The sequence below is a fragment of the Aythya fuligula genome, chromosome 6 (assembly GCF_009819795.1).
Source record: "Aythya fuligula isolate bAytFul2 chromosome 6, bAytFul2.pri, whole genome shotgun sequence".
NCBI lineage: Eukaryota > Metazoa > Chordata > Aves > Anseriformes > Anatidae > Aythya > Aythya fuligula.
In genome coordinates, this window is record NC_045564.1 from 15,422,909 (window position 1) to 15,440,079 (window position 17,171).

The following is a 17,171-nucleotide window of genomic DNA, read 5'->3' on the forward strand; positions in this document are numbered from 1 at the left end:
GATCATTAGCTGTGTGGTGATGGAAACACCGCTGTCAAAAGGTCACAACAGGTGGAGGTAGAAGATAACGGCTCTGCCCACGCCGTTATCAAAGACCACTTCTCACCTGCGGTCACCCCGATCAGCTGGCGTCCAACACGCCGCCCGCAGGCTGGCTCCTTACAGGGGCCCTCAGTAATTAACGAGAAACGGGCGGCACCTCGTTTACCGCAGGGTGCCGAGTCCCCTCAGCCGGCCGCGAAGGGCCGGGGCCGGCGCTCGGCACCCCCTAGCGGGGCGGCGGCCGCGCATTGTCTGCTGCCGGGGCGGGGTGGGGCTTCTCGCCGGCTCTCGGCCGGGCCGGGACCCGCGCAGCGGCTCGGAGGGAGGGAAAGAAGGAGGCAGGGAAAGAACGAGGCAGGGGCGGGCGGCTCCGCGCCCCACAGGCGGGGGCTGCAGCGGCGCGGGGGCGGCCCCGGCAAGCCGCCGTCTCCTTGCTGGCAGGGGAGGGGTCGGAGCCGCCCGCCCCTCGCCGGGGGCCGCCGCCGGGCCAGCGAGGCGCTGCGAGCCCGGCCGGAGCGGGCGGGTGGGTCCCGGCTCCGCCCCGCGTCCGCCCTGCCGCCGGCCTCCAGCCCGGCCGGGCCCCCGGAGCGCCGCAGCCCGGTGAGTAGGCGCCCGGGCGGGGGCTCTTCCCCCGCCGCAGTCCCGAGCGCGGCGCAGGCCCCGCGGCCAGGCCGCGCTTTGTTCCCCGGGCGGCGGCGGCGGCTGGCCGGCTGCCTCGCGGCCCTGCCGGACACCGAGCGGCGGCGGCCGGGCCCGGCGGCGGTGGCCGGGGGCAGTGCGCGCCCGGCCTCCCCGCGCGGCGCCGCCTCCTCGGGCTGCCTGGCCGCTCGCTTCCCTGGCCCCTCGCGGGTCTCCGGCCGGGGGAACCGCAACAGGTCCGGGCATTGTTCGCCCCGGCGGCGGGGTGGGGGTGCGTGGGGATGGCGGGGCTCCCGGGGGACCACCGCCTTTGTGCGGGCGCCGCAGGGCGGCGGCCCCCTGCCGGCCTCGGGCTCCGAGGGGCTCCGTCGGGAGCCGCCTTGGCCGCCCTTGGGGCTCGCCCCGGGAGCCGCGGCCCGGGCGCTGCCTCGGCGTGGAAGCGCTGCCTGGTCGGGAGAGGTGATTCACGGCCAAAGCAGGGGCTGCTCAGAGCCGTGGCTGCCGTTTCTTTGGGTTTTTGGCAAGTCTATTGTCTAGCGATTTTTCCTTTTCTCTCTCTGTAACCGTAGTGTCTCTCGATACCCGCTAACAGAGCCTTTCAGGCAGATGGTTGTGGGCAGGAGATGCTCTGAAGTGCTCTTAAACAGTGTGTCACTGCGTGGAAGCAACTGTTTAAGACTTGTGTGGATTGCTGCAGTGTGGCTCTGTGCTTCATGAATTTCTTTCTTCCTCTCAGTAAGCAAAACTGGCAGTACTTACACGGATTGGTGTTAATAGATGCTCTCGTCATTTGGTCTTTCATCTTCATCCCAAAGGAAATACTGGTCTGCTGCCTTAGCGCTGCGGTGTCTGCATTGTCCTAACGATTGGATGCTGACTCTGTTCCCTCATTAAAATTCACTGTCGCAAGGAAGCACTGCTTTTTCCCCTTCCCTGTTCAGTGATATCTGATGAGGTTCAGTGCATAGTAAATAACAAATACCCCGATTACATTACGGGACAGCTATGGGGATGAACTTGTGTGCTAATAAGGGCTCTAATTTTTCTGAATGTATGTCTCTTTATAGTTCTAGTGACATTGTCCATGCCAAACACAAACTTAGTAATGATGGAAGGGGGAAGGTGGACCACAGAGTAGAACTGAAGCTTGGTCAGAGAGGCCTGCTGCTTGTGCTTTGTTTTGTGAGGAAGAGCAAAACAAACAGAACTAGAGATGATTACAGTGTTGCTTCTAGTGATGGCTCTGGGGGGTTTGCACAATTCTTTATAGCATAAGCTGTTGCATCTTGAAGAATCCCATGAAATCATCTTAGCCAACTGTTTTTCTTAAAGTAACACAGTTGATGTTTTATTCAGTTTAGATGATCTGTAACATTGCTTTTCCAAGAAATGGAAATTAAGAAAACTTCGAGTGTCTTATAAGAAACAGTACCCTGATGTCTCCTTGCATCATAGGCTCTAATTCCCAATTAGCTTTGGAATCATATTGCTCAGTAAAGCTTACACTAAGAAGGGAAATGCACATGGTTTTGGTGTTGATCGCTGTTTTCCAGCAGCAGGGGTAAGGTAAATTTCAGGTCAGTGTCAGTTTGCTGCTGCTTGAGAGGGAGGGGAATGGGAGGTACTTATGGAAGATACTAAATCTGTCAGTGGTGAGCTTACTCATGATGATGATGCTATATGACTGGCAAAGTTTTTAGGAGTAGAGTGTGAAGAGGAATAATTTTATCCCCTGACTGATAATGACTCCTTGGGGAAATAAGGCATACTTATAGTAGGCAGCTCCTGATAAAGCAGGCAAAGCCTGCACAAGGATCTAGCAGTGGCACAGGTCTTCCCCAGCATCTTTGCTCAAGCTGTCTTGAGCGCTTACTATTGATATTATTGTTCCTGATCTATGGGTGTGTACTATTGCCTTCTGTCCATCGTTCTGGTGTATTTGCCTGACTGGCAAATTTCTGGTAATATCTCTCTTTATGAACTTAAAACTTGTTTTGAGAGAGTGCTGTAATGGCTGCTGCAGCTGAGTAAATACCTGTGAAATGTGTTCAACGTATTGGCTTCACCTGTGATACAATAAACACAGATCTGAGTTGTTGGATTTTATTGTTGGGTGGAGTTGGATCATGGCTGCAACATTTCATGTAAGTCTTGAAGCACTTGCTGAGGTTTTTCATTTAATGCTGATCTCTTAATTCTGCATTTTCTAGTACATAGAGGGACTATATCTTGAGTTCAATTTCTAATTTACTTTTTTAGTATTAGTTAACTTAATTTGTCAGAATACATCCATCTTCTTTTCACAAAAACAACAACAACAACAACACTGTTCTCCTTTTGCCTAAAACATTGTGTAGAATACCTCCGCTAGAAAGCGTGCTGCAGGGATTCTGGTTCTTGTTGCTTTCCCACTGCTTCCGGTGCTGCCTCAGGAGCATTGCCTGCTAATTATAAACAATGTTGATGTCTACCATATGTTTTGGTAGAAAACATGGGATTCCTGCTGTCCTACTGAAGTCGGATGCCTATCTTATAAATATTTGTGAATGTGTAGTGGAGAAGTTGTTTTCCTTATCACATAACTTTCTAATAAACCCTTGTTTTCAGTCCCAAAGGAAATAAAATTTTAGTTTCAGGATTCATGTTGAAAAATATGGTCAAATAAAAATGTATTTTTTTAAACTTAAACTTGCAGTATCCAGGATCTGGAGTTCAAACTTTAACACCTACAGAAAGTGGTGTATTCCAGTACCAATGGTAAGAGAGATCAATCTGTTCTGAAAAGTAGGTTGTTAAAAACTTCATGTGACTTATTTGGGTCTTATGAAGCTGATGAATACGCTGTGTTGAAAACTCTTTGCAGCTGATGTTGCACGAACTTCTTTTTAAGCTGTTACTTTTGTGTTTAACTTAGCTACTTGTTTTTTCATCTTGTGATGTTTTAAAATCTTTAAAACCTAATATAACTAAACCGAAACTTCAGATACTGAAGTTATGCTTGCAGTTCGTCTTTGGCATTATAAAGTAGTGCAATTTGTGTATTGTCTCATAGTGTTAGTGTTTCAGAGCAGTGCTCTCAAATGTAGAGGATGCTTACTCAAGAGAATGGAGATACCTGGATTCTAAAGAGAGCTGTGATTGTGGGTGAGAGTAAGGACAGGAGTTCTAAAAGCATCAAGATAAATTGTTGCTGCTCTGCTAATGATAAGCCTGTGTACAGAAGAAAAATAAGAGACTTGAGCAAGTAGAATAACCCTCTGGCAAGACTTCTTAGTCTTAGACTAAATGAGAATGAGAGATCTTGAAGTGAAGTTATCCTTATGGGAGACACTAAACTTGACAGGAAACAAGTAAAAATGAATATAGAGTGTTGTTTTCCTGTTTCTAAGAGAGAAGACAAGCTGCAGCATTTTTGGACAAGCTGAAGTTTGGAATGCTAGGACATAACCTGTTAAGGAAATTACAATAGTTAAGAGGTGTTGAAGGTATGACTTAGGGCTTTGCAGCAGCAAAAGGAGATAGATGTAGTCTCAAGGGAGATAGATGTAGTAGGCACATGAGAATGCAGAGACAAACTCTGCGTTCTCATGTGTTGGCAGAGTTGACTTTGAGATGTGTTCTTAGAAAGGTATCATTAAAGGATAAATATAGACCAGACAAAATAAGGCAAAAAAGGGCACTGGAAGCGTAGGATAAATGGATTTGATGTTAACATACTGTTTTGGTCATTAAATTGCCTGTATGGCTGAACCGAAATAAATGGACATTCTTAAGGGAGAGGGTCAGAAATAACATCAAATACATAGATGAATGGTGCTGTGGCTTATATGTTATTGTGTGTTGATGAAAACAATAGTTTCTAATCAGTATACACTTAATGTATACTCATACTCTTGTCAGTTTTTCCCTATGCTAGCATAGTATTCTCAAATTCTTTCATGATGTGTTCTAATTCAGCCCTAGTTCATGTGTTTTACACAGATACTTGTTACATCTATGCTTCAGGTAGCAGTTTTGAGCTTGGTTTTCATATTCTCTGAAATGTGTGACCATCTGTTTATGATGGTGGAATACTGTATGTTTTATTGTGAAGGAATGGAAGAGAGGTGCTGCGGTTACTGCAGGTGGTTGCTGTGGCCAGGTTCTCTTGTGGTATGGAGCTGGAACATTCAGGATTCTTCATATGAGAACAAAATTGAAGATAACTGTTCAACTTAAGGAAAGATTTAAGATTTATTTCTTTCACACAGTAACTTAAGGCCAGCACAGTTATTTTGTATAGCAATGAATCTGTAGTTCTTGAATATTTTGTAACTTACAAATGTGCATGGAAGCTATTTATGGCCCAGCTCTGGAATATTTCAATTGTCTATTTTACTTTCATGTTTGGTTAAGATTAGCAAAGTTCTCAAATTATTTATTTATTCCTTATGCAGGGATTTTAATTATCTTCATTGTGTCTACCTTCTGTGCTGTGCAGTGGGGCTTGAGGAAGGAGGCCACTCCCATATAAATTATTTGTAAATACGGAGGAAATTATTCATGGTGCTTTGAGGCCCACATGCAGATTTATTTTGGAGCTAGTAACTTTGTTTGTCAGATATCAAATGTGAAGTTTTAGAGATGTGTAAACAGTCTCTTTATTAGCCTCTCATTTCTTTTCTTTCTGTTTAGGCTCAGTTTTCTCCACCTAAAAAGGCTAACTGCTTTTGTCTGCTCTGCTTATGTCTGTGTTCCCCACTCGACTTTCCTCTCAAACAACCCCTTGGCCCCTGCCCCAGACTCTATCTGGCTTTCAGTTTAGAAGAGCATTTCTTTTTGCTTCCATGTAATTGCAGTGACATTATACTGGGCTGAGAAGTGATTCTGAGGGCCTGAGCTGCACGTACTTGTAACCAATGCCAAGTATGTGTATTGTTATGAAGTTGTAGAACTAGATTGTTTTCTTGCATAAATGTTATAAAAGGAACAAGAAGTTCTAATCTGGCACCCCCAGAGAAAAGTTATTTTTCATTTGCTCTAGACTGCCAACAGTTGCACTCATCAGTGCAGCTGTTTGTCTTTTGACTTTGTCTTTTGATACAGCTGTTTATGGTATTGTCCAATCCCTTTCCTCCTACTGTCTATTTAGTTAGCTTTATAAAGTACTGAAGGCATAAGAGCTCTCTGATCTTTCATCACTAACTGGTTTTGGCCAGTTCTTTAAATAACTTGTGATAAGGTATTTGTTTTGGCCAGCTCTTTCATGCAAGCTTTTATGGCTGTTGGTTTGTTTTTCTCTTTTTCAGTAGAGGGAGCTAGAGGAGTCTGTCAGTTTATTCTATTATTCTATGATTTATTTCTTTTACAACCTGAAATTCAAACCATCTCTATGTGGGAGTTTACAATCTATATGATTTCTGTCACGTTTCCACATGGTTTCCAACTAAGTAACATTTTAAGAGCTGAACCTGTGTTTTTTATGGTAATTAACGAAGTGTCATGAGGGAGGAAAAAAATGTTTGTGCTATGCTTTGAACATAACATTTCAACTGACATATTGGGAAGTAGGAAGGAATGGAAGAAGCCATCCCCCAAATTGTCTCACTTCGCTTATTCTATGGTGCTCTGAAGTGAGTTGGGACTGTTCCAGATGACTGCAGCTTCTGCTGCATTGGCTGCCTGTTGCAAGGGAGGAAATAAGGTAGACCAGAGTCTTTTGCTGCTTGGGGAAACATCCTAAAAGAGCAAGCTATGGAGTTCTACAGAAAGGTAAACACCAGGCTGCATAGTCCTGTGCTTGCCCTTATTCTGTGAGATGACTGAGGTATAGGTACCCTGTGTCCTAACTGCGGGTTGCTTGTTAAATTGTTTGTGCTCTTCCTCTTCTTTCTCTCTGACACTTCCTCCAAGTCTGAGAAAAAGCTCTCATTCTGTGAAACGAATGGTTGACAGAGATCAAAGTTAAAACTTAGGAGCACCTCTTCTCAGATTGCATAGCTGCTCTTACTCACTTGTTCTCCATTTGCTTGCTCACCATTCATTAAATTGCTCATCACTTCTTTTTTGCCACTCATCGTTCATTTCACTGCTCACAGAATGTTGAGGGGGAGGAAGAGGGTGGGAAATGAATATTGAAGATGGATTAAATAGAGGAAGTAGTTGTTACATGCAGCTCTTCTAAATTTTGTTGCTAGCTGTAGTTAATTGACGAAGTGTGTAAGTTAGGACTTCAATGTCCAGATGAAAATGGGGCAGGAGAAATTGAGTACTCGTTCCCAGTACATTTGATATGTCTGCGACAATGTGCTTTTTGATGGCTTGGCAAACTATTAACACAAATTTAAACAAAAGTTGGGCACGTTTTTCAATTGGCATTCATCTGCTGTCATGAGTTGCTGAGTTAAAGTACTAATTGCATGTCTGTAATGTAACTGGCATTGTATGATTGTGTTTTGCTTTCAAAGTAAATACGTTTAAATACTGATGAAATCTGAGTCTATAGTTTTTATTTTTTAACCCCTTAGTGTGAATTAACAGTTTGTGGAAGATTGGGAGTATTTTCTTTTGGTACAATTTGAAAATCAGGCACAATGTAAAATTTTAGTATGCCTTCTCTTTTCCTCTGATTTGGTCAAGAAGAATAATCATTTTATGACTAAACAAAAATTATCCCGAAATGCAAGTTTTTCTGAGACCTTAAAAGACTCTGACACTTAAAAATAAATAAGTAGTTGCTCCTGATATGCTAGTTACCTGCATTTGAGTACCTAAGCTGATGTTCATCTACCAGGTTTTATGGTGAATTTGAAACTGTCCAGCTGAGTGACCCAGTTCTGTGTGCTCTTTAATTAGAGACAAAGGTAACAAATGAATGTTTACAGTCTTCTCTAACTCCTTGGGTAGGTTTAGTGTTCTCAAATTTCCCTGAGGTATCAGTGCTGAAGATACTGTGTCCTTCTCGTCTTTTTGCCACTTACAATGTTGTCTTGCCCATAGCTTTCAAGGAAGGTGGAATAATAATCTGTGTAGATGATTGTGATATTCAGTTTTCTCTCTCGCACATGAGGTTTGTGTTGAATGGATGAACTTTCTTTTAAAATCTTATCCAGGTTGTTTGGGCTAATACTTTGTGGGTTGAAGTTAATGTCTGAAAGAACTTGCATGCTGGTTTCAGGGAATGAAGCTGTTAATTTTGAAGGCCTGCGATTCTGAAGTTGATTTAAAAAAAAAAAAAAAAAAAAACACCTTCTCCCTATATGATTGAGGCTTTTTTTTTTTTGCAGTACTTCAGAATATCTATTGTTATTTGTGCTATTGTTTGTGCCTGGACTTGCAAGCTGCTACAGTTTTGAATGTAGCTGCCCATCTGCTCCTTGGTTATTTATAGGCAAATCTATGAAACTCCTTATAATCTCCCAAGTCTGCAAAACGTTAATGAATTAAACATCACAATACTCTTGTAAAAAGGGAACTAATGTATAACATCTACATTTTACAGATGGGGAGATTAAATGAAGACTAAAGGATAAATGACTTGCTGAAAGCCATATGTATATTTCATAGCAGAACAAGGAATGGGAACCAGATTTTTTTCTTAGTTTTGGTCCTGTTTAGCAGACCAGCCATGTTGCATTGTCTGATACGTGAAGAGAAAATAATGAAATTACCAGTTCTTTGAAACTTGCAGTAGATACTCATGAACAGACTAACCCATTTAAGGATCTTGCTCTGTGTACTATGCTGAACATTTCAGTTCTAACAACTCTGAGTAATTGTGTGTGTATTAATTTTTTGTGATCCTGAATTCATCTTGATTGATGTTTTTACCAGTGGTTCCCATTGGATTGCATAGAAAGAAAATATGTTAATTGCAGAGTCAGGTTTGCTCTAGCATCCTCAGGGCATCTTACTTCCAGTCATCAGGTTGGTGCAAGACCTTCAACATCATCTGCCCTCTCTCTTTAGTAGACTTTTTTAAAATCATTTTAAACAGTGTCTGATTATTGGTTCTTATTTGATTAGTTTTATTGTAGAAGATTGAAGATATATGCAGAGCAAACAATATTCTTCATCAGAATTACACACTTTAACACACAGTTTTTATTGTAGGTCCTTTTTGTGAATTTGTTTCAATTTTTTAAAAGAATTTTTAGAATTTCAAACTGCCTTAAATTTAAAAAAAAAAAAAAAAAGTAATTTACAGTCTTTCCAGAGCTTAGAAATGACAGGAAATGCAGTCTGCCTAGTCGTGATTTGATTTCACATTGGAGTGCAGCCTAAAATAGTTTGCATTTTTATGTTCTATATTGACAACTTAGTGTCACTCCAGTCCTTTTTCCTACCCCTAAACTATATCTATTTAATTCAAGTATGTCTTCAAGAGAATTTTATTCTCAGGTAGAATTAGTTTATGCTTTGTGGGGTGACGGGAAGAGATTTCTCTTCTTTTCTTCTCTTCCGCTGGAACACCTTTCAAATGTTTAGGTCTTAAATACAGATATTGTCTGGATTTAATCTTGCTGTATTTCCATAGAAATCTAAAAATGAACAAATATGTTGTTGGAGTTGAACATTCGTGTATTGATTTAAAAACTTGAAAGCCCAGGTCATTCTAAACAAGTTCAGTGAGATTCTTTGGTGTGTTTCTTTTATTTTTAGCACGTTTCCTGTGTACACAAGTTTTATAACTTAGCCAATTAAAATACCATATGCCACGTAGAAGGGAGGTATAGGTATGCCTATACAGCACTCTAGATTGTTTCTGACCTTGAGCAAATGGATTTAATCTCTTTAACTCGTTTCATATCTGTATAATGAAGGATTATAAAAGTTAGTCTTTGTTTTGGAATGGTAAAATGCAGCCTCTTGAAGCACTTGTCTTTTTGCAAGTGAAATCTGTTCTCTTCAGTGCTCTGGTTTTTCCTCTAGCTTTTTTCTCTGAGTCCAAATCCCTTTTTAATTATTTATTTTTAATTTTCTTTTAATTTTTAAAGTAGGCAGGGGGTCTGCAGCTTTCAGCTAGACAGCGTTACAATACTGAGCATCACATCATTCATTCATCATACTAAATAAAAAGCTTGATGGTCAGTTTAAGACTGCCATTTTGTCTTCTTCCAAATAAGTTAAAGACTTTTTTTAATAGTACTAAATATACTTTTTTTAACATCATACTTTAAAAAAAATAATACCTTTGACAGCTGCCAGTGGAAAGTAGATGACAACTCTCTTGAAACTGTTTCACTTTCCAGTAGAAAAATGGCATTTAGTTTTAATTCAACCTGAGATTCTCTCATGGGCTAAGAAGTGAGAGACAGTAAACGTTAGTTCTGGAGGTTTTTATCTGGCTTGTTGTGGTAGTTTTCTGTAGTCTTCTAGAAGAGAGCTCTCTTCTAGATAGAACAAATCAGAGCTCTCACAGAAGAGAGGTAATTGAAAACTTCCAGAGGTTCTGGAACAAAGGCTAGGTGTTTGAAATTGAAATTATCATAGCTCTGACTCACCTCCCTCCACTCTCAGTGAACAAAATACTTCCTTTGGTTCCAGGAAATGCTGAACAAATGAGCTATTTTAATCTGTGGACAGTACCACTATTGTGGCAGAATACCAAGCAGCACTTGAATATGAAATAAATCTGTGTTTTTACAACAGCAAAGTAATGTGTTCCCTAAATTCACTAAGCTGATGCAAGCTTTTGTTTATATGTGAAAGTATGGAAATTCTGAAGTGTGAGTGTGCAAATTTGCCTTCTTTGTTGATTATAATACAGAGCCATTTGTAATAAGTTTGAAATCCCTCTTGGGGAAAAAAAAAAAAAAGGAAAAATCATTACCAGGTGTGTGTTCCACATGTTAAGAAAGAAAAATGAATAGTGTCAAAGCTAAATCACTCACACAGCATGGTTTGAGCATGGTTGTAGTGGAGAGGCAAAAATGTCTGCTTGAGTCATTCTTGAGTTTGCTATTTTATGCAACAAATAGCCCACAATTTTTTGCCTGAATCATACAGGAAGCTTTAATAGGATGCTTATCTGAGTAATTGTTTAAAGTGCAAGCTGTCTCGAGACTCAGTTTCCTGAAAGAGCCAGAACTTGTTTTTTTTTCTTTCTGTAATGTGCAAAATGTGTTGTGTTATTGATGAAAAAGACACTTAAATATGGAGATTTTGAATTAAGGGATGGAATGAACATTGTGAATCTTTACACATTAAAATAGGGAGGTAGAGTAAAAAGTTCTTGAGATATTTTTGTTTCCTGATAAAAACAGTCATTTGGCTTCTTTCTGTTTGCAATGAAGCTTATTGCTTTAACAAAAAATAACTAATGTATTTTGCCTTGGGTGTTCCTTTTGAGGCTTTTTTTTTTCCCCCTGCTTCCACTAGATTACTTACAGTCTTGATTCTCTTACCTGTTCCTTTTCCAAGGAAAAATGTTATTTGTATACATAAATACAGAATTGCCCAGCAAGCTTCAGGTCTCAGTCTGAAGCCCTGTGCCTGTACATGGTTTGGTGTATTTTTCTTTTCCTTCTGGTTTGAGATGGAAATGAACTTAATCTTGTAAGGATTGAGTTAATTTTGTATGTTTGAAATCAGAAATGCTTAGGAGCTCTGGGTCTTGTTTTATCCTTTCAGCTATAGCAAAAAGACAATCTTCCCCACTGGGGTGGTGATCGTGAGCTACACAGTAGGAGTTAATGTAAAATAACAGTCACACTTTCAATACTATCTCAGTGGGAACATCATGAGAAATGTATGGAAATAAAGTATTAGTGAAGTTTTCTCCTTGATCAGCGTTGTGTTTCTTTTCTTAGGTCTCTCTTCCATGGCTTTCATGTTTCCTTAAAAAGCTAGGGAAGAAAGTCAGCATGCTGTTTGTCAATTGCTGCCTAGATGAATGTCTGTAGTTCTTATTCTCTGTAGGGCTGGCGTGGAATTCAGGTGCAAGATAATTGCATTGTGCTACTGTGCACTATGAGATGGTAAATATTTTTTCTTTATTTGTGTTATAAGGAGTGGGTGGTCATTCTTTCAGGATGGAAGTCGTGTGATAAAGATGTGCAGTGACAGTCATTTGTTGTTGTGCTTGCATGTTACTGTAGGAGTGCTGTTTTGCTTGGGGTAGAGTGAAACTAAGTGCATGGCACAAGTACAGAAAGAAAAGAGTCTGACAACATATATGGCAGCAATTTTAATCTTCAAATACAGATATATACGTAGAAACATATGAAGTAGTAAATTGTCAGGGTTATCAAATACTGGGAAAGTGTAAATTGACAAAATAATGGACAGTTTTTCTTGGCATAGTGAATGCCACCTGAAATATTTTTGGCACCATTTTATCCAAGAAGCAGTATGGCCTGCCAGTTTGAATGTTAGCAACAACATAAAGCTAATCTGATGCTACATCTTGGTGATCATATCCTAGCCTTTTGTCTGTTGTGACTTGTGGACTGGAGTGTACCTTCCCAGACATAGATCCAGACTTAGTGGAGGTTGGTGGAGCTGCCATGGAGTCAGTGATATGTGGAGCCCATATATCATTCATCCAAGGTGATTAAAAGCCACTCAGTCAAGAGTCCTGTCTAAAACATACATGTATCTTTTTGGGTACTCGTCATCATCTCTGGCATGTTTGAAAAAATGCAGATTTAGTTTTTTTAAAGTTGTTTCTCATTTACCATTTTTATTCTTAAAGATACTTTTTTTTCTTCATCATCTTCTTTTTCCTAAAAATTTCTGCTCTTTTGCAGCTTGTCATTTACTAGTGTTCAGGCTGCAGTTTTTGGCATGGCGAGGACCCTAGTCAGTCTGTGTCAAAATTCATCCTTCTATTTCTGTGAACTTACTCTGCCTAGTCTGTCTAAGTTAATATTGTATCCTAATGTTCAGAGTTCGCTCCTGCTCTACTTCCTTCAGCTGCTTAGCTTACTCAGTGACCTGTATTGGGTTATTGATAGTTTCAGTTGTCTCTGTGTCACTGAAACTTAAAATTTCATGCAACTGCTTAGCAAACAATCATCAGTAGGAGTCACTTGTAATATAGTTATTCTATATAATTTTGGTTATATGTTGCCACAACAAAATGTATCTGTTTACTTCAGCACTGAGATTTTTATGAAAACCAGTAAACTCAATACACTAATAACTAGTTTATGCCTAGTAAATGAAATGTTTCTCTGTGCTTTTAACTACAAATAAATTTCATGAACTTGCATGTCATTTTTGTGACACTTAAAATAGAGGGGGGGTGGAAAGTAGTGTTTGAGCATCAAACCAATTTCTAAAGAAACAGTGTGCTTTAGTGATTTTCTTGGGGATGTGAGCAAGTTGTCTTAATTATTTCACAACTGCATTTTCAGTTGTGTCAGGAAGAGTTGTCTTTATATGCTTCTCTAAAGAAAGTTTGTCTAATTGGGAAGAACAAATGAATCTGAAAATTGTGATGCTGATCTTGGTGCAGGGGTAATGGGAGGGTATGAATGATGAAAGCTGGATGAAGTAAGTTTGTTACCAGGAAAGCACTGTACATGGTGCTGCATAGTGCAATAGGACATATATGTAGTAAAAACAAGCATGAACTCAGAGATACTTAGGGGAAGATGGCAGTTGATGCTTTGTGTGGGCTAGAAGAGGAGCTTGTAGTTCTGGCATGCTGCTGATAGCCAATAAAACACTGAGGAATAATCACAACAAAAAGTGATTTATAACACAATGGAAATGAGATGAAGGTAAGAAGGGAATTGGAGACAAAAAGAGCAGAAGCGTTTCCATTTGTAGGCTAGACTTGTTCATTTTGGCTGTTGGATGTTTTTGCTTTAATTGAAGACGTTCTAATGGCACGCTAGTGACAGTGGCATAAGGTGTTTAATGATAATATACATGGTAATTTAAGGTAGACTACCCAAAAGTGGGTGAGAGTACCAATCTTATTCACACTTTCTATATCTGAATGATAGAGCAAAAAGATGATTTACGTGTAAATAAATTGTACTTTAGTGGAGTTGGGGAAATAAGGCTTTTATGTGAATTATTTCTGTATCCTTCGTTGAGATTTCATTTTGATTTCTTTATTTTTTTTTATGAGGAGGAGGAAGATATACTTGTTTATAATCTTATGCATTTTTCATGTAGATATTTATTTTTTCCTTGTTTTTTTACAGTGCTTTGAATTTATTACGTGTAATGACCTGATTCGTGATTTTGGTGTTCTGTACTTTCTTCAGAAGAGTATAAAAGTGCTTTGGCCAGTGTGCTTTCTAGTGAAATGTTGCAATTGATTTTCCCTGCTTGGTGACTTCAATTTGTTGTGTTTCAGAGCTGTGGAAATTAGCTGCAGTAGAATGGAAGCGTCAGTAATATTACCCATTCTGAAGAAAAAATTGGCATTTCTTTCAGGTACAGTTTGTTTTCCTCAATCTGTTCCTTTCTGCATTATATGGATGGGATTTTTAGTTCGCTTTCTTCTATTTATTGGATGTTTGTAATGGAAATGAATTATAGGCCAGCACATTGTCATATTTCAAAAGCATCTGTGTACATTTATTATCTAGTAGCCAAGCTATTGTAGTTGGCATTTAGCACTTGTTTACACTGTAGCCTGTAACTCAACTCCATGAAGCTGATGTCATGAAGTTGCAGCACATAAGTAAAAGAATGATAATTTAGCAGATGTCCAAGAATAATACTTCTTGTTTTGTAAGTGGTGTTAAAAATGCAGGTGGTTAGTTTCAGGATTTCCTTTAGAAAACTTTTCCTTCCTTGTCATCCTTGTCGTTTTTCCAATGTAGATGGAAGCAGAATTAGCCAGGCATTGCCACACTTTGATTTTCTTACCACCTAGTTAATTCAGGCAAGGTTGAAATGACTGTTCTTTTATGTATTCTAACTTCTTGAGTCTTGGATTAAATGTAACTTTCTCATCTCCACAAGCAAAATAAAAACAAAAGGGAATGCTTGAAATGATGAATTGTATTCTTTTCCTGATTTCCATGCTGTTACAGATAACTGTCTTAGTTGTTGGTGTTTGAACGTCTGCTTTAGGGAAGGTAGTTAATTTGTAGAAAACACCTCAACTTTACAAATTGACAAGTATTGCAATAATTAAATCTTCTGTTTTATTTTAGCCAGTCTATTTTAACCTGCCAATTCACTTGAGAAGGGAAGGGTATTCCTTTTTAAATAGTTTTTAATTGAATTTGCTCACTGTCCGAAGGAACTTGAAATCAAACAACTAATTTAAAAAAAAAAAAAAAAACAAAAAAAAAACAGCATATGTTTGCAGTCTGGAATAGCAGGTAACTTCTTCAATAGTATCAGTAGATGCATAGTATGGTTGGGTGTTCAGCATTGTACTACAAGGAAATTCTCATTAACTAGAGTGCCTGTGCAGCTTGGCCATTAAAGCTGCCTGATCCACTTTGAAATATAGATGTACTTAGGTGAAAAGTAATTTATTGAGTACCAGGTAAATGCTAGCAACCTTTCTGAACTTATGTAATAGGCTTGACCTCTTTGGAATTGCATAGTATTAATGAATGTTTTAATTTAATAAATGGTAAAGATTCATGCATTAGTTCTCTTAAGCATTCTTTAGTATAAGTAAAGGAACACAGCAGACAAACCAGTTTATTGTGTCTCTAAAGCAATATTATTCACTATAGTTTCATAAATAAAGCCATGATTTAAAATAAAAAAAATATATATTTTAGGGAAAAGTTCTCCGGTGTTTGTATGTTGAAGCCTCTTACTTTTAAATTATGTGGATACAAATGTTGGCACTGACTTCTTTTTCTGGAAGCAGAACACAGTTTCTAGTGGAACAGTGTCTCTTCAGGTTTGGAATTCATGGTGGTGTGCAGACAAAAGAAACAACAAAACAAAAAACACCACCAACAAAAAGAACCACTTGGGTGCAAACTAAATTATGGAATTTCACTTTTCACTTTCTTAGGTGCTTTCTTTAGCTTACATGTTTGTTTTTTTCAGTTCTCAGTTTGTAAACTGTACCACTTCTAAGTTAAGACACACGTCATGGTGATTTGCCATGATTATTTTTTTTGGTTTTAGTTCTAAGCCTAAGGACTTAGCCTGAGAGTAGTGCTTCTTTGTAAGACAAAGAAATTCCAAGTTTATTATGCCTAAAATCATAATTGGATTTTGTGTTTCTCTCTTAGCATTGTATTCTGAATGTGGTAGTGAATGCTTATGGAATCAAATATTTAGAAGGATGTTAAATGTCATACAGCTAAGATAAAAGAGCAATTTACTTTTATTCAATTTAATAGTTTTTGTTTGTGTTAATATGGGCAAATGTAGACTGTGTGATAACCATCATTTCTTAACTGGTACTTTTAGGGTAATGTTTCTTTAAATCCTCAGTTTTTCAGTATTTCTTTTAAAACTAAAATTTTGAGTCAAAATGATTTTTATATGGGTAAAAATGAGTTAGCTTTTATATAAATCACTGGCTATCCTACACTGAACAAAAGAAGTGTTTTTTCTGGGTTCATCATATGCTGTTTTAATCTAGGTATAAGAGTGAAAATTTCTGGGTGGCTAGTATTTTACACAAGTAGACTTCATGTGATAATTCTAAATTTTGATTTGTAAGGCCTTTTTCAACACTGGAGTCTTTCAAGTCTGTAAACTAAATATGAACTACTATTAATTGTTAACTTTCTTTGTGTGGATTGGTGCTAGTCTCATGAATCCAGAAATAGCATGGAGAAGAGCAAGTCTTTCAGCTGTGAATCAGCCATGACAAGACTAACTTCGCATAAATTCAAGAACACGTTTCTGCAAACCATCGCAGTCCACACTGCATATAACTTCAATGAAATGAACATCTTTAGGCCTCCACCTCAAGATCGCTCATAAGTTCATGGGAGGTGGTGAATAGGGAGCATTAGATACCACACCTACAAATCCAGAGCTGCTGCCATGGCATGCATTGCTCAGCATGGAGTTTCTGACTCTGGAGGTCAGATCAAGGCCAACTTTCAGTTGTTCCTTACAGAAATGCCTTCATAACTTCTGGTGTTATTACTTTTCTTATCATGAGCTCATTCAGTTTGATCACCAGCTTCTGTCCATTCTGTGTTTTTAATCTTTATGGTTATTTGTGAAGTTTTTCTTTACTGTGTTAGTTTTTCATACTGTTCCATCTTGATGCACCTAAGCTGTTTATGAAATTAGCTGTTGCAATTTTCAGCTTTTAGTTTCAACCATTTTTTTTCCAAATTCTTAAAAAATTGCTGTCCTCCTGCCTTTCAGAACTTTAAAAAAAAAAAAAAATCACAGCTTTTTGGGTAAGGAAAGACCAAATGATGCCCAACCACATAGGGAAAGGCTTCATTCTTCATTTTAATGTTCTGTTTTTTTTTTTTTTTTTTTTTTTTTTTTGTTGAGATAGCTAACAAGCTATTGTTGAATCAGTATGGCTTCTGAGGTACTGTTTTACATCCACATAGCATTTTCCTCTAATTTGTTGGATTTAATGTGGGTTCACTAAC

The 17,171-nt window shown here is 39.1% G+C and overlaps 2 protein-coding genes across 2 annotated transcripts in view; one reads left to right on the forward strand and one right to left on the reverse strand.

The window, feature by feature from the left end:
- Positions 1-204: 204 nt before the first annotated feature.
- LOC116490630 (basic salivary proline-rich protein 4-like) lies at positions 205-1,471 on the reverse strand. Its single transcript, XM_032190010.1, has 2 exons — positions 1,441-1,471; positions 205-1,127 (listed from the first exon to the last, which is right to left on the reverse strand). The coding sequence occupies exons 1-2, from the start codon at positions 1,469-1,471 to the stop codon at positions 205-207; spliced, it is 954 nt and encodes a 317-aa protein (XP_032045901.1).
- SESTD1 (SEC14 and spectrin domain containing 1) overlaps positions 528-17,171 on the forward strand; it is a 54,809-nt gene continuing 38,165 nt past the window's right edge. Inside the window, exons 1-2 of the mRNA XM_032189602.1 lie at positions 528-642; positions 13,976-14,055. Of these exons, the coding sequence (XP_032045493.1) occupies positions 14,001-14,055 (55 nt within the window). The 5' untranslated portion in view covers positions 528-642; positions 13,976-14,000. The remainder of the gene's footprint in view (positions 643-13,975; positions 14,056-17,171) is intronic.